The sequence below is a fragment of the Triturus cristatus genome, chromosome 4_2 (genome assembly GCF_964204655.1).
Source record: "Triturus cristatus chromosome 4_2, aTriCri1.1, whole genome shotgun sequence".
In the NCBI taxonomy this organism is placed as follows: Eukaryota; Metazoa; Chordata; class Amphibia; order Caudata; family Salamandridae; genus Triturus; species Triturus cristatus.
In genome coordinates, this window is record NC_140586.1 from 223,587,376 (window position 1) to 223,611,689 (window position 24,314).

The window sequence follows — 24,314 nt, forward strand, 5'->3', positions numbered from 1 at the left end:
TGTGCTATTGTTCTGCTATTCCATGCAAGGTGTGTAAATGTGGCGTCCTGAGCACCACATCTCCAGCATTTCGTATCGGGGTGCAGTCCCATGCGGTATAATTGAAGTGGTGTGCGATACACTCTATGCAAGAAGTTGAAATGTATAAGCCGCAATCTATAATTTGGCGAGAGGTGCTCCAGTTGGGAACAGCAGTATTGCCACTGTTTGTCTGTGATAGATGTATCAGATTCCCTCTCCCAATCTGCTTTAGTTGCGGTGTGGATAATAGGGGAGTCCCTCTGTGTTATACTATAAATGCAAACAAATAGAGTAGGTTGGGTAGTATCACCCTTTTTGTAATTGCTATACGCCCTGTCAAGGATAGTGGCAGTTGTTTCCATCTATGTATTTTGCTTTCTATCCAATCAATCACGCACCCATAGTTGACTAACCATATTTCATGTATAGACCTGCTGACTCTAATACCCAGATATCTCCGTGGCACCCTCCGCCCACTGGATCGGAAATTCCGTGTCAAATGGAGTAGTGTCATCCATGAGTGGTAACATCATGGATTTAGTCCAATTAATCTGTATCCCTGTTAGCCCTCCATATCGAATCAATTCCCTCATAACCACGTCAAAATTGTCACTGGGGTTCACTAAATATATTGCCATATCATCAGCATACATTGATATCAGAAGGCCTCTGGAGGTAAATCCTATACTCCTTTGCGTGTGGTGCTGGCGGAGTCTAGTTGCCAACGGTTCAGTGGCTATAGCAAATAATAATGGCGATAGAGGGCAGCCCTGTCTCGTCCCTTTCGTGATTTCAAAAGATTCCGACACCTGCCCATTCACCCTGACTCTCGCCATCGGTTTTGTGTATATTATTTGCATCTGCTTAATAAATATGGGGCTAAATCCCATTCAGGGCAGTAGAATGAAGAGAAATGTCCATTCTAAGGAATCAAAAGCTTTTGTGCCGTCAAGGAGCGCAGCTACTGCCTGTACATGGGGGCCAGATAATTCAAGAGTCCAAAAATCGTTCTCAAATTGTGGGCGGTCGAACGACCTGGTATAAACCCAGATTGATCTGGCAACGAAATCTGCGGGGAGCATCGGTTGCAGTCTCTTGGCTATTAATTTGGCATATATCTTGCCATCCAAGTTAATTAAGGACAGTGGATGATAAGAATTCTGTTGAGTGGGGTCTTTATTAGGTTTCAGTAGGGTAATTATAATGGCCTCACGTCTACCCGTTTCCATAGCCTCCAGATATACCTGCAATAACCAGGGGGCAAGGATGTCAACATATTCCTTGTAAAAAGCAGCGGTCAGCCCGTCCTCTCCCGGGTCTTTGTCCGCCGGCATGCCATTTATTACTTGCCTGACATCGTCCACCGTTATTGGCAGTTCCATATATTCTCGGGCTCTACTATTGAACCATGCCAACGCGACGGTGTCTAGGTAATCGATTATATCTGTCTGAGACGGATTCGTTTGGGATGTGTATAGCCGTTGATATAATTAGGTCATCGTATGTAGGATATCCAGCGGTGTTCTGACCACTTCTCCTCTGTCTGTGTGAAGTTCGGTAATGTAATCAGTACCCCTTGGGGATCTGAGTAAACCCGACAGTGTTTTCCCGGCTCGTTCCCCCTCTCCATAGCTCCTCGCCTGTGTGTATTTATGCAGAAACATTGTTTCCCTTTCTGCCTCCTGCTGGAATTTCATCAGTTTAGTCTTGATTTGAGCTGTAATATCAGGGGTAGGACTTTTTAGGAGCGATTGTTCTAGCTCTCTGATTTCACGCTCTAGCCTGTGTAGTGTATTGCGAATGTCCTTGAGGACCCACGTTTTGAGTGCTATGCAGTTTCCCCTTGTGACCACTTTGAATGCTTCCCAGAGTGATCCCGGTGAATCTACCGTTCCCTCATTCAGTGTAAAATATTCAACAATTCTCTCACGTAGCTCTTCACGAAAAACCTGGTCTAAAAATACACTAGATGGAAATCTCCATATCAATGGTTGTTTGTATGGCACGGGTATTTGTAGTTTTATCTGTGTAGGCGCATGATCAGAAAATGTGCGTGGGTGATGCCTGGCTTCCATAACCCAGGCGTGTATGTCCTTGGATGCCAACCAGTAATCCAGTCTGGACCACGCGTTCCGATGATGTGTTACACACGTGTCATCCCTAGCCGTTGGGTGTAACGTTCTCCAGGTGTCCACCAGGTGAAGATCTGTTATAATGTCGGAAAACATACCTGCTGCTTTCGGGTGGTGTTCACGAGACGCCCCCTGTCTGTCTGCCATGGCCGAAAGCACAACATTAAAATCACCCCCTCCCACATCACCGCCATGTTACCTAATGTCTGTAGTTTCTGTCAGGGCTGTCAGTATTCGGGCCGTAAGTGTTGATTAGCACCACTGGGGTGTTGTATAATGTGCCTTGTAGTATAATATATTGTCCTTCCTTGTCCATTGTCGTGTGGTGTGTTTTCCATTGTAACCCTTTACGTATTAGGATTGTGACACCTCTGGAGTAGTTCGAATAGCCAGCTTCCACCACCTCCCCCCATCTATTGTTTCTGAGTACTCCTGTTGCTGCGGTTGTCAAATGCGTTTCTTGTAGCAAACAGATGTCCACCCCATGTCTCGTGAGATAAGAGTGGATCAGTCTGGTCTTTCTACGATCATTTAAGTCTCTAACATTCCACGAAAGACATGGGACGGCCGTCACTGTAGTGGCATGTAAGAGCTATAGACACGGACCATGGGTCCGCCACAAACGCTTGATGTATATACTAAGGTCTGTGAAAGGTCGGGGTAACTCGAGAAGCCAACGTTTTCAATGTGATTTACCGGTGTGATTAAACAGGTGTCCATCCAATGCTGTTGTATCGTACAGCCTAATAGTCTTGTGTATCTTAGTACAAGCCATGACAGGTCTACATAACAGAACTTGTACCCCCCCCCCACCCACACCAACCCCCCAATCAGGTTGTGTCATTCCCTCACCCTTCCCCATTAACTGTAAACAAACCATCCACAGTAGTGAACATAAGGGAGTTATCCCATGGGGGCATGTGGGGCCGCCGGCAAAACTCCCCTGCACTCTTGGCAGGGTGGCCGAGCACACAACGTGCTATCATGAACCATGGAACCACTCAATACTAAACCTCAGTATTTACTGTGCAGGATAACACATTATCAGACACCTGAGCAACAAGCTCACAAACGCTTGCTCAATTTACCAACTCCAACAGTGGATCAACAGGCCACATTACCACAATTGTCCAAAGATGACACTTATCTGTGTATCCAGTGTGCAGGTCTTGGTCCATCAGTCTTTATCACTCAGATTGTTCTCGGCCTGTGCGTTGAACAAGCCTGTACAACGCTGTTCGTCACTCGTTGTTTTTGCTCCTTTGCCATCTGTTTCGTGTATGCCAAAGCAGCTTTAGCGTCTGTGCAAAATGTGGACTTGCCATGTCCTTGTACCCGTAGCTTCGCAGGGTATATCAAAGCATACTTGATGCCAAGCTGTTGAAAGATTTTCTTCGCGGGTATAAACTCCCATCGGGCCGCCTGGACCTGCAGTGTGAAATCCAGATACAGTGCGATGTTGTTACCTTTATATTGTAGATCTCCTTTCTCTCTCGCCAACCTGAGTATCGTGTCCTGATCGCTATAGTTTAAAACTCTCGCCAGTATTGGTCTTGCCGGTGCGCCTGGTCGTGGCCTAGGGCCCAATGTTCGGTGTGCCCGTTCAATTAAAAACATGGCGGACAGGTCAGGCCCGAAGAGGTCTGTCATCATTGTCTCTGCATACTTCTCCATGTATTGGATGTCCGTTGATTCAGCAATCCCCGTGATTCTTATGTTATTTCTCCTCGACCTAGCTTCCAAATCCTCATTCTTCTGTATAATAGCATACAATACCCCGTCCATTTCCCGCAGTTTCTTGTCCATATCCCTCTGCCCTTCTTCCGTCTCTGTCACTCTTATTTCCAGCACGCTCATGCGGCCCTCCTGCTTTTCCACTCGTTGTGTTATCCTGTCCATTCTCTCCGCAAGCGAATCCATTTTTGAGTTTAAGCCTTGAAGGCTTGTTTTCAGATCTTTGAACATTGCTCAAATGTCCTCTTCAGATGGGTGGCTAGTGGCCCCATCTTCGGCTGGATCCTGTTGACCAGTGTCACTATCAGACGCTTTGTTGTTCCTCCTGTCGAATGATATCTTGGGCTGGCGCGTGTCTGGTTTCCCCATTATGGCGAACTGTGCCGGCTGTGGTGTAGTTCGTGCAACAGACGACTTAGTCCTTTGCCCTCAGCACCAGAGCCTGACGACCCGCGCGGACTGCCACTTGTCCTTTCTGTGCCGCCCAGGGGCTCACTGCTATCCCCAACCCCATGTTACGCAGGCTTTTTCCGTCAGGAGTGTGAGTACAATAGCTGTGGGGCGCACTGCCAGTTATTTCCTGTCCCCCGTCACTTGCAGCCACAACTCGCGAATACTCGAGCGGCCGCGCCCTCTGTACTGGCCGCAAGCAGTGTGACTTGAAGTATTTACTGCAGTGACACCAATACACCCGGGCAGCACCCCCGCAGTGTCGATGAGCACCAGCTGTACTTGTCCAAAACGACAAGTTTGTCAGTGGCTGTAATTCCTGTCGTGCGGGGTAGTCTGCCGTCTCCTGCTTCCAACGCTTGCCCGTCACCACCAGCAGACCTTTATCCTAATAGCCCACTATGCCTGCAGTATGCTGATTATAATCCGATGCGTCTGTAGCTGTATTGCCGCTCAGTCCGCCACCGCGGTACTCGCCTCACCAGCTTCCTGCCGTTGCTACTAGTTCCCGCACCAGACCCTGGCATCAAGGTTAGGCGTCTTCTAGTGCGCTCAGGACTGCAAATGTTTTTAAGTAAAAATAATCAGCCCTCCCGAGCAGCGACCTATGCCTTACGCCAGCTCTGCGTACTCTGCAGCAATCCCGCTTCCTGTCGTTGCGCCCTCGTACACGTCTCCAGCCCCGTGACTGCCTCCTTTATTTCAAATTATGTACACCCCGGCCACTAGTGTTTAGCAATTCCTTACTGCGTCCCCTTGTAGCATTTGTGGTGAGCGCGGGTTCCACGTTGATCGGGCTGGCAGTATTTGTTCGTGCCCAACAAAATGGAATGCAGTTGGACGCTTCTTTACGTCCTGATTCAGCTATGGGCCAGGTAGTAGCACTCCTCTGCGTATTTGTATAGATTTGTGGTCACGCTTACACACAGAGTGTCTACGTTGTCATAGGCTGCACATTGATTACAGTGCGGACCCCCAGTCACTGCCACAGCGATCAATGGCGCCCGTTAGATCCACCCGCTCACAGGCACTCTCATGAGACCAGGGTTGCACCTCGCCCGCCCAAAGACTCACAATTTCGTGCTCTGGTATGTCGCTCCGGTGCACCGCGTGAGTTCCTGGACGATGCGGCTATTGCCGTCGCATCTATCTCGGTCTCTATGCTGCGCTCTCAGGGGTGGCGCCAACTTGATGTCCTGGCTTTTGTGTGGCTGACCCACGGGTAGGCCTCTTCCTGCTGCGGTTTTCTTGCCTGCTAGCAGCTTTGTTCTGGCCTGGAAATGTGCCCTCGCACTGCCAACTTGTTCTTGAAGTATTTCCCTGTGAGTGGTCCCTTGTAGCATGAACGGATTTTGTCAGATTTATAAGTCTCGGCCAGCGGAGCCGCTCTAATGTGTGGCCATCTCGCTGCACAGCGAAGCCACACCCCCCCAGGACAGGATAGTTGACCTCTCTAGAATACCGACAATTGCGCCGCACCCCTCTCTGACACTCTCTTTCTCTTTGAGATTCTTCTGCGATCTTCTGATCTAACCCAATTAAATTAGGATAGAAGGTTCTGCTTCAAGTTCTACATTCGGCTCTTCGTCAGCATCTCACAGCATCTCTCCCAGCATCAGCATCTCCTGCAGCATGACTCACAGCATCTGGTTCTCAGCATCGCTCTCTCTTTCATCTTCTGACTAACTAACTAAGGCTATCGTAATTATACCTTTCGTTTTCCATGTTCCACCCACTAAAGTTTCAATATCATAAAAATACGAACTATGATTGGTCAGTCAAGGGGGGAAGCTCCATCACACCATGCTTACATGTCATTAAATTCAGTTCTACTATTGTTCGCAAGCCCATCCCCTTAATTTTTATTCATAATTTTTAGTTCTCACACGCATTCACATTTCACTTGCAACAATTTATTTACATTCTGAATGCAAGTCTTCATCGTTGACCTCATCACCGTCGTTCCTAGAGTATATCACTTGTGTCCTTGGCTTCCGTTCAATATCTAAGTCATCATTCTGGGTTAACTTTCAGTGGACATGTGCAGTCTTCTCATTTCTCAGCTTCATTCAGTTATACATGAGAGGCCCAAATGCGCACTAGTGATAAAGTCAGAAAGACAAATGTTAATTTCACAAGTAAAGTGGTCGCACCCACCTCTACTCTATTCCCCTTTACTTATTAATACTTTTCCAGGGTTAGCGTTAGTAGAATAGCTTGTTTTCGTTTCAGCTAAGCAGATGCCATACACGGCAGTCTTCAAGACTCCATTATAGTGTCTTCTGCTCATGCGCAATTATTTCCCTCCAAGCGTCATCCTACGTAGATGTAGTTGACGCATGCGCAGTAAAGATTTCCCATTTAAAGTGGTTTTAGTCCTTCGTTCATGTTATCCACTTTAGTAAACACATAAGCAAGTTTCACTAATTCGCGTAATCTGAAAGAGACACGTTAGTGATAGATTCCTTACCTTAGATTATCCCCAGGCGTCAGACTAGATCCGGAAAGTTTTTGTAGCAGTACCCCTGCGCGTCAGTAGGTGGCGTTGTGTGGCTCCGCGTCCGTCGCTGGCGTCGTAAGTGCCGAGATGACGTCACGGAGACTACTTAGGCGCCAACCATGCGCGCTGACGTCAGTTCTTTCTTTTTCGGCGCCAGTAAGCGCAGATCTTGATAGAGCACGTACCTCAGTCACTTTTTGACTACTCTTTGAGACTTTTTGTCTCCCAACTTTTTTCTCCTGGTGCACGTAGGGATGCCTGGATTTAAGACTTGTGGGGCGGTGGCGGACCCCCACGATGTTTGCCTCTTCTGCCTGGAGACCGACCACGACTCCCGGTCCTGCCGGGACTGTCGGGCCATTGCCCCGAAGGCCTTGAGGGAGCAGCGACAGAAATTGCTGGAGGTCCGGCACTCGTCCCAACACCACTCCAGGTCCAGGGACCATTCCCGGGACCGCTCGCGGGGCCGCGGTCGCCGTTCCTCGGGCTCCAAGTCTTCGCCCTCAGATTCCGGTAAGCGACGACATAAAAAGAAGTCGAAGAAGCACGTTCGCTCTCCGACGTCTCCCCGTCGTTCCTATGATGAGTCACGCGGCCTACTCGCCTTACCTGGGTCCGTCGGCGGCTCCCAAACAGGTGCAAGAATTTCTTGCCACCATGGACCGCCTTTTTAGGCCTCGCACTCCTGCCGGCGCGCCTTCGGGCCCCGCAGTCCCGTGTCCAGATCCTGCTGGGCCGTCGGCGCTGCCGGCAGATCCAGCTTCGGCTCCACAGGATTCTACGCCGTTGGCTCTGGCCCCGGCGCCATGAGGTCCGACGCTGCCAGCCGAGCGCCGCCCTCAGCTCCGCCTCCGGCACCGCAATGGGTGCCGTTCGTTCCGCCCTTGCCCCCGTTCCAGGACCATTTCTTTCCTGCCTGGGATCCACATTGGGAGACGGCGCCGGCCCGGCCCCAGCCGGCGCCGTTCACGGCGCCGTTTCCGACGCGTATGTTCCTTCTCTGGCCTGTTCCTCCGGCAACGGAGGTGGAGGATGACTGGGAGGGGTCTGAGGACCCACTTGCCCGTCAGTGTGACTCTGAGCAGAACTGGGTGGACGACTTGGAGGACTCCGGCGACCTCGATGTCTCTTCTGACCCGGGGTTTGCCTCTCCCCTGCCTACCATGGAGGAGGGCGCTTCCTACACGATGGTGCTCCGTCAGGCAGCTGAGGTCCTCCACATCGATCTTCCTACGGTGGCCCTCCAGACTAATCTGCTCACTGAGGTGCTCCAGACGGCGTCCACTTCGTCGGAGCCCCTGCTTCCCTTTAACGACGCCCTCACTGACGTCTTGTTGGGCAGTTGGTCGAGGCCGGCCACAGGGGCCTCTGTGGATAAGAATGTCGCCAGGCGTCACAGCCCAGCTGACCCCGCGTTTCTGACCACTCATCCCACGCTGAGAGCCTGCTCATCCAGACCTCGACATCGCAGAGTGCCTTTTCCACAGCTCCACTGGATAAGAAGCTGGAACAGTTCGGTAAGCGGTTGTTCTCTTCGGCCAGCTTGGGGCTATGGTCGGTGAACACCGCCTGCTTATTGGGCCGCTATTCCCACGCGGTGTGGGATACCATTGCTCAGGTGTTGCCTCAGTGTCTTGAGGAGGTCCAGGCAATACTTTCTCAGGCGGTTGCTGAGGGTAAGGATGCGACTAAGTTCGCGTGGTTCGTGTGGTTTGGACACCGCTGACTCCTTGGGCAGGGCAATTTCTACGACAGTGGCGCTGCGCCGCCACGCCTGGTTGCGATCTACTGGGTTCTCGCCCGATGCTCAGAGCTCGCTCATGGATATGCCCTTTGATGGCACTCGCCTGTTTGGCGATAAGGCCAACAGTGCATTGGAGTGTTTTAAGGACTCACGGGCCACGGCCAAGTCCTTGGGTCTTTCCACGAAGAGCCCAGCCACTCCTGGTTTTCGTTCCTTTCGTGGCCAAGGCAGGGGCACCCAGACACGTTCTTTCAGCAAGCCTGTGCAGAACCAGCTTCAGCGCGGACGCGGCATCCGCATGGGCGGGTCTGGGAATCAGCGTGGGGGTCAGTCCTCCTCCGCCCCGCTGCTTCTATCTCAAAACCTTCCTAATACGAGCTTTATGGAGCACCCCACGCCGGTGAGTGGCAGGATCCGCCACCACCTCCCCCACTGGTGCGATCTCACGTCGGACAAGTGGGTGTTGCAGCTCATCTGTAGAGATAACTCTCTTCCCTTTCAGTCCTCCCCTCCAGCCATGCCACCTCGGTGCCACTGCATGTCGGGGGATCACTTGGTGCTTCTCCAGCAGGAAGTCACAGCCCTCTTGGCCAAGGGGGCCATCGAGTGCGTTCCTGGGCTGGTAGTAGGGAGTGGCTGTTATTCCCACTACTTTCTGGTCCCCAAGAAGGACAAAGGGGGCCTGCGCCCCATCTTGGACCTCCGGAACGTCAATCGCTTCCTCCGGAAGGAGAAGTTTAAAATGCTGACTCTGGCTCAGGTCCTGGCTGCCCTCGACGCTGGAGACTGGATGATAGCGTTGGACTTACAGGACGCGTATTTCACCTCCCCGTCCTGCCGGCCCACCGGCGTCACCTGCGGTTCACGGTAGGCCAGGAGCATTTTCAGTTTGCCGTGCTCCCCTTTGGCCTTACCAGCACCCCTCGGGTGTTCACGAAGGTGATGGCGGTGGTCGCAGCTCATCTGCGCAGGTCGGGGTGTCAGTCTTCCCTTACCTCGATGACTGGCTGTTGAAGGCGGGCTCGCCCCAGGCAGTCGTCAACCATCTTCAGACTACGGCCGATCTCCTGCATTTGCTGGGGTTCTCCATCAACGTGCCGAAGTCGCACCTGAGTCCCTCTCAGAAGCTCCACTTCATCAGAGCGGTTCTGGATTCGACGCTGTTTCGGGTTTATCCTCCCCAGCAGCGAGTCTGGGATATTCAGGCTATGATTCCGATTTTTCAGCCTCTGTCCCGGGTTTCCGTTAGGATGACCCTCCGGCTTCTGGGCCTGATGGCCTCCTGCATCCTGCTAGTGCAAAATGCCAGATGGCATATGCGGGCTCTGCAGTGGTACCTGAAGTTCCAGTGGGCGCAGCATCGGGGCAACCTGTCCGATCATGTCCAGATCTCAGAGGGCACTGCACGACAATTGCAGTGGTGGTTTACGAATCGCGATTGGGTCAATGGCAGATCCCTCTCCCTTCCCCAACCGAAGCACACAGTGGTGACGGATGCGTCCCTCCTGGGATGGGGCGGCCACTTGGGAGAGGCGGACATCAGAGGCCTATGGTCTCCGGCGGAGTCCAGGCTCCATATCAACCTTTTGGAGCCTCGGGCGATCCGTCTTGCACTGAAGGCATTCCTTCCCTCTGTCTGGGGAAGTGTGGTGCAGGTGTTAACGGACAACACCACCGCCATGTGGTATTGCAACAAACAGGGCGGGGTGGGGTCCTGGACCCTATGTCAGGAGGCTCTGCGCCTGTGGACATGGCTGGAACATCAAGGCATTACCTTGGTGGTTCAACACCTGGCAGGTTCTCTGAACGCCAGGGCGGACAAACTCAGCCGCCGGTGCTTGATGGATCACGAATGGCGTCTGACCTTGGACGTGGCGCAAGGTCTCTTTCAGCAGTGGGGAGAGCCTTGGTTAGATCTATTCGCCACCGAAGAGAACGCGCATTGTCATCAGTTCTGCGCATTGGAATTTCCAAGGCGGCGCTCACTCGGCGACACCTTTCCGCCTATACCACTTCTGCCCAGAGTGCTGAAGAAGATTCGGCACGACCGGGCCCAAATCATCCTTGTGGCTCCAGATTGGACACGAAGATACTGGTATCCTGAGCTACTCAGCATGGCGATCGATCCCCCGATCCGACTGCCTCTTCGGGAGGATCTTCTGTCGCAGCAGCAGGGGACGGTCCTTCACCCGAACCTGTCCAGCCTCCACCATCATGCGTGGAGATTGAGCGGCGACAGTTGACAGCTTTCGATCTTCATCCCGAAGTCTGTGATATCATTCTGGCAGCCAGGCGTCCCTCCACTAAAACGGTATACGCCTGCAGGTGGAACAGATTTGTGGCATGGTGCACAGCAAAATCTGTGGATCCCCTTTCTGCCCCTCTTTCTGAAGTCCTTCTGTTCCTTCTTTCTTTGGCCCAGCAGGGCTCTGCTCTGGGCACTCTCAAAGGTTATCTTTCGGCCATCTCCGCCTTTATACGGCTTCCAGATCAGCCTTCTGTTTTTAAGTCCCCAGTTGTTAACCGTTTTTTGAAAGGCATTACGCACACGTTTCCTCCGGTGCCGTTCATAATGCCTCAGTGGGACTTAAACCTTGTCTTGACGTATCTGATGTGCGCGCCCTTTGAGCCCCTTCATACCTCTCTTTTGCATCTTCTCACTCTTAAGACGGCTTTCCTGGTAGCTATCACCTCTGCCAGAAGAGTGAGTGAGCTCCAGGCTCTTTCTTCCAAGCCCCCTTTCCTTTCTATTCATCCGGACAAGGTGGTTTTAAGGACCCGTCCTTCTTTCTTGCCAAAGGTTGTCACGCTCTTCAACATCAGGCAGACCATCACTTTGCCCACCTTCTTTCTGCCTCCGCATCCTTCAAGGAAGGAGGAAACGCTCCACCGTCTGGACCCAAAATGTGCGCTCGCATTCTATCTGAAGCGTACACAGCAGTTCCGGGTGGATGATCAGCTCTTTGTTGGCTACGCAGGCGCCAATAAAGGTCGGGCTGTGCACAAACGGACCATCTCTCGGTGGGTCGTTCGGTGCATCAAAGCATGTTACTCCTTGGCTAAGAAGGAGCCTCCTGTGGGGCTGCGTGCCCATTCTGCCAGGGTGACTGCAGCCACTACTGCCTTGGGACGCGGCGTCCCCTTGCAGGACATTTGTCAGGCAGCTACGTGGGCCTCGCTGCACACGTTTACCAAGCATTAATGCCTTGACAGTCAGGTCCAGAGAGACGGCTTCTTTGGCCGCTCTGTTCTCCGTGACTTTCTGGGGTAATCTATTCGCAGACCCACCACCGGGGTTGGTATTGCTGGGGTATCTATTCTAAGTTAAGGAATCTATCACTAGCGTGTCTCTTTCAGATGCACAAGTTACTACTTGTGTAACAATATATCTGTAAGAGACATTAGTTAGTGATAGATTCCTTACCACCCCACCCATCCTCCCCGTTCTGCGAACTGATTTCTAGGGTTAAGGTCATCCCTTTCAGGGCCCTAGTTTCTTGGCACCAGTGGTCAGTTTCTTGCATGGCTCTGTGTTCCTGGCGCGGAAAGTCGTGTACAGAACTGATGTCAGCGCGCATGGGTGGTGCCTAAGTAGTCTCCGTGACGTCATCTCGGCGCCTATGACGCCAGCGACAAACGCGGAGCCGCACGACGCCACCTACTGACGCGCAGGGGTACTGCTACAAAAACTTTCCGGATCCAGTCTGACGCCTGGGGATATTCTAAGGCAGTGGGTCCCAAACTGGGGTCTGGGGGTCCCCGAAGCCTCCGCAGGGGGTCCGCGACTACTTTGAAAATCGAATAATAATAACAGATCAATAAAGTGTAGATATATATAAAGAGGCTAAATGTGCAATTGAACATTTTAAAACATACTGTAAATGTGAAGGAATTTGAAACTTGAGGCTAAAAATTAAATTGGTATCCTCAGATTGATTTGCGGGAGCAGTGCAAGTGCATCAAACTGAATATAGTATGGATGATGAGCGGCCTCAATTGAATTTAGAAAAGCTCCAACAATTCTATTAAAATTACATTTTGATTTCTACTTTAATTATATGTTTTAAAATTAAATAAAATGTGTTATTTGTGTATTTGTTTGATGAATGCTTTTTTTTGTATTTTTGTGTATTGTTTTGTGGTTCAAATCATCAACATTGCTTAGGCTGGGGTCCCCGACTTCCAGTAATGACTCGTGGGGGGTCTCCGGATTCGAATAATGATTCAGTTGGGGTCCCCGGGTTCCAGTAATGATTAAGTGGGGGTCCCCAGAAGTCAAAAGTTTGGGAACCACTGTTCTAAGGTAAGGAATCTATAAATAACTAATGTCTCTTACAGATATATCGTTACACAAGTAGTAACTTGTGCTTCATGTGGTACACATTAGTTTTACACTAAACATTTTTAATAACTTGTTGGTGAGTTAAAGGAGCGGATTGCTCCAGAGCAAGTCTCTTTTCTACGAGTCCTTGCTCCATCAGTGGGACTCCCACTTCGACAACAGGCAATGATTCAGGCATGTTAATCTATGAAAGATACCAATACTGGATAACTGCAGTTACAGGTAAGTAACTTATTTCTTCCCTTCATCTCCATATTCAATACACTGGTTGCATAAATGAGTTAAACAAGCACCGAATGGCTCTTTAGCTTCTGAAAAGTTTAAATGCAAAGGAATGTCGGGACATATCATCACCTTTCTTCTTTAATGGAGGAATAATTTTAATGAGGCTCATACACTATACCTGCATAGAGAAAGGGGTGGAGGTAGTATGCAGAAGTTATGGAAAGAATGACATAGATTCAGTGTTAATTATACACCTCACACCTCTCCATGTTTGTTCGAAGAATCAGCAAATAAAAATAAGAACAAAGTGGTATCAGTAACTCAGGGCATGGGTAAAGTCCGCCCCATGAGTTGGACCTTAACGTCCACAAGGAAATTTGTAATTTCTGGGGGATTTGGTAATTCCGGGTCCGATTACACTAGTAATTCCTCATTTTCCCCATGATTTTCAGATAGAGATTTCGGCTGTTTTCACCATTTTAACTTTTTGTGTGAAAGTGTAAATCAAATAATTCCCATGGTGCCAATAACTGCTGCCTTCTGATGGTACAGCCAATGTAACCTTACAGTGGAGCCAATGTAACCATATGTTTCTGTACTTGTAAATAATTCTGTTTCATCATCTTTTTCGTCCAGCTTCCAAGCCGACCCAAAGAAGCCTATTGGCGGCCACATTCTTGCCCATGCTTCCACAACTCGGATCAGCTTGCGAAAAGGCAGAGGCGAGCTGCGCATTGCCAAGATTTATGACAGGTAAGTCTTTCGAAGAGCGAGGATTCCTTCAATTCTTCTCCTTATCCTCAATGTTAGTGTATGGTAGTGAACACCTCTCTAGGGCCTAGGTATGAAACTGGAAAGAAGTTACTTTCACCCATCAATCTGAAGCAGTGAATCTCTGAAAGATGTGTTTCGGGGCAACACTATTAAAATCTTACATGACCAAGGGAAAGGTAGTTTTTCTTCGAGATGGGAAAACAACAAAAAAGTGACTACAACTGTGACTACAAAAGTGACAGAACAGTTAACAACATTAAGCGATGCTATGGATTCATTTGGCATACCATTCCACAGACCACATCATATACATTGTGGCCTGTGGTATGGGTTGACTAATGATTTTTAAAACTTGTTGGAAACCATATGAAAGTACTGAATTTCAGCATGCTTAAGGAAGGGTTCCAAACTTGAACCCCACAGGCAGTCTTCTTTCTCATTACAGACCGTACAGGTGTTTAAGTGTGCAGGTCCTGATACATGTAATAACAGTTATTTTTGCACAGGATGATCCTATGTGAAGTCGTACGTTTGATTACCACTTTGCCTTTCTTGTCCCAATTGCAGGGGCTTAACAAAACCTGATGGACTCCCCCTGCAAAGTACATAGACGCCCCCTGTCACGTATGGCCCACAACCTACCCCTTTGCCCCTACTGCTACAAAGTCCTGTATATTTTAAAAATCCCGACAATTAATAAAATGCATATATATTTTCTTGCACATTTGCTAGACGAACGCTGAAATTTTAAATCTTCAAAGTTCTAATAAGAAGGTGAGAAACACATGTGATATTTAATGACATTCGTAACCTTCTTGTCAAGAGCAGATCACTTAACTGAGGCAGCAATCAGACCTATTCCAAGGAGCAGTCTTATTTGTTCTGGAACTGACTAACACTGAAGATTAACTAAAGCAACTTAGGGTCTGAATTAGAATTGCGATTGATTTAAAATAAATTGAAAGACAAACCCAAACCTGACTACAGTTTCACAGACTTGACTGTCAGTATACACAAGAACCATCAATTTTGTATGCTCATTATCTGTGCTCAGTACAAAACCGTTCTTGACGTGTGTCGTGTGGATTTACGAGTACACACAATATAACTCTGTATCACTGTTATTTTCTAATGTCAGCTCAGGGAGAAATAAACTGATGAATTATCTGCATGTCACACACTACCCTCTGTCAGGGGTTGATCAAGGTATTAACCATTCTACAGTGTTTACATTGAACTGAGGAAGCAATTTCAATTTCCACCCTGATTCTAATAGTAAGCAGGGTGAAAACAGGTGGGGAAACCAGGAGGATGAAAACTGCTTGGATGCGTTCTGAAGAACATTGCTGTTTGTCTATTTTTATATATTTATGGAGTGTAAACGGTGATAAATACAAGAAGATTCAAGGCACATTGCAGACAAGTGCAAAAAACACCAGAAACAACACAACCATATAGAATAAAACAAGCTATATCATCAAGTACCTAAACCAGCACCGAACTATGCTAACAATAGTTGGTAAAGCAAAGGAAAAAGTGCAAATACTTTCAAAGCGTATGACAAAACAATCACCAGCCCAGCAGTATAAGCAAGTCAATTCCCTTTTGTGCTTAAAGGCACAAATGCTTTCAAAATGCATGATAAAGCAAATCGCAAGTACCGCAGCATGCAAAAATTAAGCCAATTCAGTAAAAGAATTCCTGTTTTATTCATTCATGAAGGCGAAACTACTTTCAAACTGTATGATAAAACAATCACCAGTCCAGCAATAAGCAAAAATCAAGCCAGTTTAGTACAAAAATTCTCCTTTTCTTTATGCATGAAGGCATAAATACTTTCAAAGTGCATGATAAAATAAATCACAAGTACAGCCGCAAGCAAAATACAAGTCAGTTTACTAAAACAATCCCTGTTTTATTTGTGCATGAAGGTGCAAATGCTCCTTGTTTCCATTAGTTCCCTTCCAATGACCGACCTACAGCCCTAAATAAGGGGCTCGTTCGCCATTAGAGGATTCTTTGGCGAACGCACGATGGTCTATGATGAAGCCTGACACCCAGGGGGTGTGTGAGGCCATCCCAATCATTTCTACACACCTGTGTAAATCCATAGTACTAGATGAATAGAGTGGCCAGTCAGTCGATACACATTTTCGGAGAGGAAATGCCTACACGATAAGCTGTGAAATCCCAGAGGTAGGGCTAGTGATATAGGGGCCCATTTGTTTTTTGTGGTTGTTGTATTTTCAAGGGAGAAAACAACCAGTTGTCCCTCGCCCAAAAGAAAAGAAACCCTCTCCCACTCCCTCGGACCCAATACTGGTGGGGTCTATTGTGGTAAAGAGGTTGGAATTTAAGCCTGCACTGGTTTACCAGCTGAACTAGGTGGGGTTAGATGAAAAACCATCACTAGCAGTAGGCACATATAAATACTTTTTGTAAAGTAGTACGTTCTACTGAACTTTTTGGGTTGTTAGTTGAGGGTGTAGCACAACCCTTTCTACAATCCTTTGAAGTTTAGTTTTCTGTAAAGTAGGTAGGTGCAACACCACACTACACCTAGTTTACCATGTCTTTACTTGGGGAAGCCAGTTAGTCCCAATCTTCTAAATACAGTGGTCTTAAGTTACAGGAACTTAGGACCCTGGCTGCATCAAGGAAGTTAAAGACGAGTAGTAACCTCAATACTCAGCAACTCTTAGAGCTGCTGCTGTAGGATAATCTGCAGAAGGCTGGGATGTTAGTAGGGCAGAACAATGTAGGTAGGGTACCTCCAGAAGATGGGCCAGGGGTGGTTCACCCAAGTGACACTAATTCTGAGCATCACCAGGAAGAGTCTGGTGACTCCACTCTGTTGAATTCTGATCCCCAGTGAATAGTACAGATGGTGTCCCTAGAGGTAGGTCCCCCTTTATTCCTCCTGGGAGGGTGCAGAGAATGTAGGGTAGGTCTAAATCCTCCTCGGTCAATTCCAATGCCTTCAACAATTCCATAGGGACTTTCATCTTTAGTAAAAGTGAGGACTCCATAGAGAGGGAATGCTGCCTGCTTAAGCTTGAGATACCCAAGCTTAGAATCAAGCAAGAGCAGCTTGCCCTTGTTAAGGAAACCTTGGAAGTGGAGAGGGCTAGAAATAATTTTGGACTAGAGTCCCGTGGTGGCAGCTCTAGTGTCCCTAGGGTCAGGGAGCAATCATTTGATGCTATGAAACTGAGCAGGATAGTCCTTTCTTACCAGGAGGAGGAAGCTATCCATAAATGGATCACTGCCTTGGAGAGGGCCTGCAACGTACAGAAGGTCCCTCAAGGGTAGTGGGCAGCTATCCAGTGGCTCTCATTTCCTAGCAAAGGCAGAGAAAAACTTCTCACTTTCAAAGAGGAAGATGCGGACAACTATGCAGTCTTGAAGATTGTCCTCATTGCTGGGTTTGGTTTAACCACTGAGCAATACAGGGTTAAATTCAGGGACACAAAGAGGGCACACACCCAAGACTGGGTTGACTTTGTAGATAGTACCATTAAGGCTCTGGAAGGCTGGCATCATGGAAGTAATATGCATGACTATGAGGGATTGTACTATTTATTGATGAGGGAGCACCACCTTAATAATTGTCCAAATCAGCAGCCGCACCAGTACCGGGTGGACTCTGATCTGACCTCTCTCAAAGAATTGGGAAAGAATGCAGACAAATGGGTCCGTACCAGGGTAAAGCAGAAAAACAATGATGGTGGTGGAGACAAGAATTAGCAAGATTCTTTTAAGGCTCAAGAGAAGGGTGGGGAGAAAGGTAAAGACAAAAAGGAGTCATTACAAGGTCCCCAAAAATCTTCCTCTGTACGTGGGTCCCAAAACTCCTCTTCCTCTGGCAAAAGACCTTGGTTTTACCTGTGTAAGGAGAAAGGCCACAGAGCAAGGGATGCCAATTGCTTTAAAGCTAACACCAAAGAACCTACTACTACTGCCCCTAAGGCAACTAGCACCCCTAGCACCAGTACAAGTAGTAGTAGTGCTCCCAAGGGATTAGTAGGGTTAACCTTGGGTACTGAAGTGGGTTCTGGCCTAGTCAGAACTGTCATTCAGGCTGTCCTTGTCTGTAACAGGGGTATGAAACTTACCACTTTACTAGTATGTCCCACTAACTTGGGCAAGTACAAACAGCAGCCTCTGATTAATGGTCAGGAAACTGTGGCATACAGGCACCCAGGGGCCAGTGTCACTATGGTGACAGAGAAACTTGTGTCTCCTCACCAAATCATACATGGTCAAATTTACCAAGTGACCAATGCAAGCAATGTCAGGACTGATCATTCCTTGTCAGTTGTCAATCTCAGTTGGGGAGGGGTAACTGGCCCTAAAAAAGTTGTGGTTTCCCCACACCCACCTGTGGACTATTGGGCAATGACTTAGAAACTTCAGCCTGGTCTGAAGTGGAGTTCCGGACACATGCAGGGATGATGGGAATCTCTGCCAGTGCATTTGCTGTTACTAGGGCTCATGCCAAACAGTTAGGCACCGAGGGAGCTCTGGATCCTGGAAAAATGGACCAGGTAGCTCCTAAGAAAAGGAGCAGGAAAGGTAAGGAGTCATCCTCCTCCCAGACATCTAGTGAGGTTCAGTCTCTTGAGGGAGATGATCCTTTCCCGTTTGGAGGAACTGCCCTGAAGGAATTTGAGCCTGACATGGCAGAGTTCTTGGTGGTAGGTGGGCCCTTCAGGGCAGACTTCGGTCTAGAGCAGAAAACCTGCCCCTCTCTTGAACAGCTCAGACAGCAAGCTGTGGCTGAGGAGACAGGGAATGTTAGTGGGTCCCATAGGATCTATTGGGAAGGTGGGCTTCTGTTTTCTGAGTATAGAGACCCCAAACCTGGTGCCACCAGGTGGTTGGTTATACCTCGGAAGTTCCGTTTTTTTTTCTTTTCCTAGCACATGACATCCCCCTTGCAGGACATCTTGGACAAAGCAATACTTGGGACTGGCTTGTCCATGATTTTTACTGTCCCCACATGTCTGAAGACACCAAGAGGTTTGCCGCTCCTGTGTCACTTGCCAAGCCAGTGGTAAGTCAGGTGGCACTATAAAAGCCCCCTTAATTCCACTTCCAGTGGTTGGGGTGCCCTTTGGTGGGTTAGGGATGGAAATAGTTGGTTCCTTAAACCCTCCAACTGCATCTGGACGCAGTTATATCCTAGTGTTGGTTGAACATGCCACTAGATGTCCAGAAGCTATTCCACTTAGGACCTAGGACCACTACAGCACCTGTGGTGGCTAGTGCCCTTCTCGGAGTCTTTTCCAGAGAAGGGTGTCTTAAGGTGGTCTTGTCAGACAGATGTACAAACTTCATGTCTAGCTACATAACTGCAATGTGGAAAGAGTGTGGTGTAAATAGGCGCTTTGACCAAAAAAAACCAGCAACCTCTTCGGAAGAAAGTTTAGCCACGGACAAGGACGCATCCACAACCAGACCATCAGCACAAACAGTTATGTCTCAAATACAAAAGCCAACAGCATCTACTGAAGCACGGATATCATCTCAAATTCTGCCTCCACCACCTTTTTTAGCACAGGCACCGGAACACGGTCAGCCACCATCATTAGGAGGCGACAAAACAAATCAACCTTTCGACAAACCAGGAGAGGACAAAGAAAAAACAGGCAAATCACTATGGAGCGGAAAGACAGTGATCTAGTCATCAATATCTCATCTATTAAGCTATCAACAGAACAACTAGCCACCTTAAGCAAAGGGATGTCTTTTTTTCCTACGAATACAACCACACTATTGGATGTTGAAGTTGAGTTCTATAGGTTCATGCGAACATGAAGATCTGAAAGAAACACGTTAGTTAGATTCCTCACCTTAGAATATCCCCAGGCGTCAGACTGGATCCGTAAGATTTTTTGTCAGCAATACCCCTTGCGCGTCGCTAGGCGTCGTCTGCGGCTCCGCGTCCGTCGTCAGCGTCGTGCGCCGGAATGACGTCGGAGTACTTAGACGCCGCCCTGGCGCGCTGATGTCAGTTCTTCTTTTTTCCGCGCCAGTAAGCGCAGATCCGGGAGAGCTACCCATTTAGTCACTTTTTGACTAACTTTTTCGATCCTTTTTGATCTTGTCTCGACTCCGGTGCCGGTAGGATGCCTGGTTTTAAAGCCTGTGCTGACTGTAGCCGCTTGATGTCGGTTACGGACCATCACCGCCGGTGCCTTTACTGCTTGGGCCTCGACCACGACGCGGAGTGGTGTTCGGACTGCAAGGCCCTGACCTCGAAGGCTAGACGGGAGCGGTCCCGTAAGCTTCTCGAGATTCGCCACTCGGCTCCGCGCCCCTCTCGATCCCGGTCCAGGAGGAGGTCCAAGGATTGGTCGTGGAGCCGCAGCCGACGTCATCATCGGTCGTCGGTGTGAGAAGTTGGCCTGATGTATGATGTCACTAGTTATAGTGTACACCTTATATCAGTCCAAATACCCTTATGGTGATTGGTTGTAAAGTCAACCTTATAGACCAGCTATCCTAGTGGTAGCATGGACAAGAGCAGTCTTAGGCTAAACTCTGAATGGCATGTGAAGCCAGCTGTGATACCATATATAATCCCTTGAATACCAAATGAAAGGACACCACAACAGATATATATATAAAATAAAGTGTATTTATTCTAAGCAAACCCTCAGCACTCTTTATGAGATTAGAGGTAAGTACAACACAGTCTTATTTATGCATACATTAAGTCACACAGGTAAGTAATACAGTTAGGCCCTAGGGGCCACGCAAACCATATACTAAGTAAGTGGTATAAGAACCACTGTCACGGAAATAGAATAGGCCTAGGCCTAGGGAATCGCTGGGGCTACACTACACTAGCGTTAGTTAGGAAGTGGGAGGCCCACGGGATTCGTGTGCAGAGTGGAAACACTCACGCGTAATGCGTAAAAGTCAATAGCAATAGTACAGTTTCGAAAACGGTAGATTTAGGACACTTCCGGAGTAGCTAGGAAGTTGAGACTTGAAAACTAGACACTAGGATAGTCACTATCCTGATGAGCACCGGAGTACCCAAGTTACCTAGCCCACAGGCTGCGGGTGCATAGGGGTGAAGATGCGTCGTTTTCGTCGTCGACTCCTATGGATGCCTGAAGAAAGATGCTGACAGGCAGTCAGGGGAGAGTGTCCGGTGGATCCCAAGGCTGGGATCAAGAAGAGAAGAAACCTGCAAGCAGAAGGGACAGAGTCAAGGTCACTAGCCAGTGACCACGTGGAACCAGGAAGGAACCAGGCGATGTCGTGAAGAGTTGCAGGTGAAGGTGAAGCTTGTCGCTGCAGCCAGGAGGACCAGGAAGCGTCGAGGACGACCAGGACCAGGAGGCGAGCTGTCCCACGAAGGCTCTTGCTGTCGGCGGCGTCGAAGTTGGACTAGGACTCACCAAGCCTTGGCAAGCGGAACCCACGAAGAACAAAGGACTTGCTTCTGGTGCAGACCAGGCAGGTCTGGGGTGCTTCTTCTTTGCAGAGAAGCGGGAGCCAGTCTGGAGGAGCCAAACCAGCGCAGAAGATTTCAGGGTGCGTCGTCACAAAGGCCACTAGCCAGCGGGCAAGCAACCGGACAGACGCGGCAAGCAGGAAAATGCTGAAGGGCCCCACGCAGGACTCGTGGAGTGTGGGGGGCTGGTCTTCGGTGCAGATGGTGCTTGGGGTTGGGGCTTCTCAATCCCCGGTGCACAACTTCGAGGGTACCTCAGAAGCTGCGCTGTAAGTTACTAGCCACTTTTCCCAGGTAGCCGGTCCCACGTCGCTCGTCGCCTCCACGGATCTCAGCTCTGCTGCAGATGTGGATGAGGGTCGGAGAAGTCTGGAAATCAAGGCTCTGGTCGGGCTCTGCAGTCGGTTCCTCGTAGAACGGTCGCAAAGCAAAGGGTAGTCTCCTGATGGTGCCTGTTTGCACAGGGTAGCCACTCCTTGGCTACAAGGGAGATTCTTCAGTCTTCTTCTTTCGTCGAATGTCGAAGGTCCAGAGTTTCTGTTCAGTTTTGCAGGTTCAGGATAATCTAAAGTCTTGAGGCCCAACTCCCACTCTTATACTAATCTGGGGGGCTGGGATACCTGCTAGGTCACGCCTTATGGGTGGGACCTGGGAGGGGGTGGTTACACCCACTTCCCTTTGTCCAGTTTCGCGCCAGAGCTGGGGCTGGAGTGCCCCAGCGCCGGTTTGAACTGGACTATGCAAGGAACACCTTGTGTGCCCCAGGCATGTCTCATTCCTTTCAGCCCACCCTGCCCCAATACACTAAAGGCTGTCTGGGGAGGTGCTAGCACCTCCCCAAGCAGGAAACCTATTGTCCAGGCCTCCCTGGCTGGGATCACTCCCAGCTGCAGGAGGTCAGACTTGTGTCGTGGCAGCAGCATCCATTTTGTGATGCTGAGGCTTTGGTCAGAGGCTAACAGTTGAAGTATGATTTTAACATGTCTTTCCCTCTAGAAGGGGGGAATAATATTCTCATGTCCAGAAATGGCATGGGGGTATTATTCCCTAGTGTTAGACACCTTACACGACATGTTTTGATAAAGCCAAACCATAGTTACCATAACCGTCTAAGATTATAAGGCACTTTAAGAGTATATGGTAGGCTATATCATAGAACAGCTATAAGGACAAGGTTCCGAAAGCTGCAGACAGGCTCAGCTCATGCTAGAGCACCATCTCACATGTTACCAAGCACTCTGCCTCCAGGATTGTCAAGGCCTGCCATAGGAGTGGCTGATAGGTACACATGTGTCTATATGTAAGTTAGGTATAGGTATACTACACCTAAGCAAGGGGTGATTACACAACCTTGCCCCAGCTGAGTGATCAGCCAGTTGTGTCAAAATGGAAGACCAGGCCAGGGGTGGCATAATACATGCTGCAGCCCCTGGTAGGCCTAGGGTACACCTATGCCCTGGGTACCTAGGGTACACTGTACAGGGGCCAATAAGGTGATCCTATCCAAATGGGTTATGCACCTAAAGTACATAGTATTAATTTAGAGAGAGAACAGCAGGGCTGTGGGTCTGATTAGCAGGCCCACAGCCACATCTAAGTCGAAAACCAGTAAAGCAAAAGCAAAAAGTTGGGGTGAACATAGAAAGCAGACCCTACTCTCCTACACAACCCCCCCCCCCAAACTTAGGGACATTAAACTAACCTTGACCAGTTGAGTCTTCATGGTCTAAGTGGAAATATCTGGAGAGTCCATCTGCATTGGCATGGTCAGTCCCAGGTCTATGTTCCACTGTGAAGTCCATCCCCTGTAGGGAAATGGACCACCTAAGAAGTTTGGGATTTTCACCCTTCATCTGATTTAGCCACAAGAGGGGCTTATGGTCTGTCTGAATCTTGAAGTGAGTGCCAAACAAGTATGGCCTCAGCTTCTTCAGGGCCCAAACCACAGCAAAGGCCTCCCTCTCAATAGCTGACCAACGTTTCTCTCTAGGGGTCAGCCTTCTACTTATAAAAGCAATGGGCTGGTCTTGACCATCTACATTCAGTTGTGAAAGAACAGCTCCCACACCTAACTCAGAAGCATCTGTCTGGACAATGAACTCTTTGGAGTAGTCTGGACTTTTCAGAATAGGTGCACTGCACATGGCCTGCTTCAGGTCATCAAATGCTTTTTGACAGCTTACTGTCCACTGAACTTTCTTTGGCATCTTCTTGGAGGTCAAGTCATTAAGTGGTGTCACTATGGACCCATAGTTCTTAACAAACTTTCTGTAGTACCCAGTCAGGCCCAAGAAAGCTCTGACCTGAGTCTGGGTAGTTGGAGGAGCCCAGTCCTTTATGGTCTGGATCTTGCTCTCCAGTGGTTGAACCTGACCCCCACCAACTAGGTGGCCCAGGTATACAACCTTGCTCTGCCCTATCTGGCACTTAGTGGCCTTGATAGTGAGGCCTGCCTTTTGCAGGGCCTCTAAAACATTCCTCAGGTGGACCAGGTGATCCTCCCAGGTGGAGCTAAAGACAGCAATATCATCAAGATAAGCTGCACAATAATCATCCAACCCAGTAAGGACTTGATTCACCAGCCTTTGGAAAGTGGCAGGTGCATTCTTCAAACCAAAGGGCATTACCACAAATTGATAATGTCCTCCTGGGGTCGAGAAAGCAGTTTTGGCCTTTGCACTCTCAGCTAGTCTGATTTGCCAGTAGCCTGCTGTTAGGTCAAATGTGCTCAAAAACTTAGCAGCTGCCAGTCTGTCAATGAGCTCATCTGCCCTAGGTATTGGGTGGGCATCTGTCCTAGTGACAGCATTGAGACCTCTGTAATCCACGCAAAACCTCATCTCTCTCTTACCATCTTGGGTGTGAGGTTTTGGCACAAGGACCACAGGACTAGCCCAAGGGCTCTCTGAAGGTTCAATGAC

General features: G+C 49.0%; 1 protein-coding gene and 1 long non-coding RNA gene across 2 annotated transcripts in view; one reads left to right on the forward strand and one right to left on the reverse strand.

The window, feature by feature from the left end:
- DMC1 (DNA meiotic recombinase 1) overlaps positions 1-24,314 on the forward strand; it is a 703,667-nt gene that overhangs the window by 542,929 nt on the left and 136,424 nt on the right. The window contains exon 12 of the mRNA XM_085600074.1: positions 13,785-13,901. Within this exon, the coding sequence (XP_085456200.1) occupies positions 13,785-13,901 (117 nt within the window). The remainder of the gene's footprint in view (positions 1-13,784; positions 13,902-24,314) is intronic.
- LOC146833470 (uncharacterized) overlaps positions 1-24,314 on the reverse strand; it is a 200,072-nt gene that overhangs the window by 10,168 nt on the left and 165,590 nt on the right. The gene's annotated exons all lie outside the window — the stretch shown is intronic.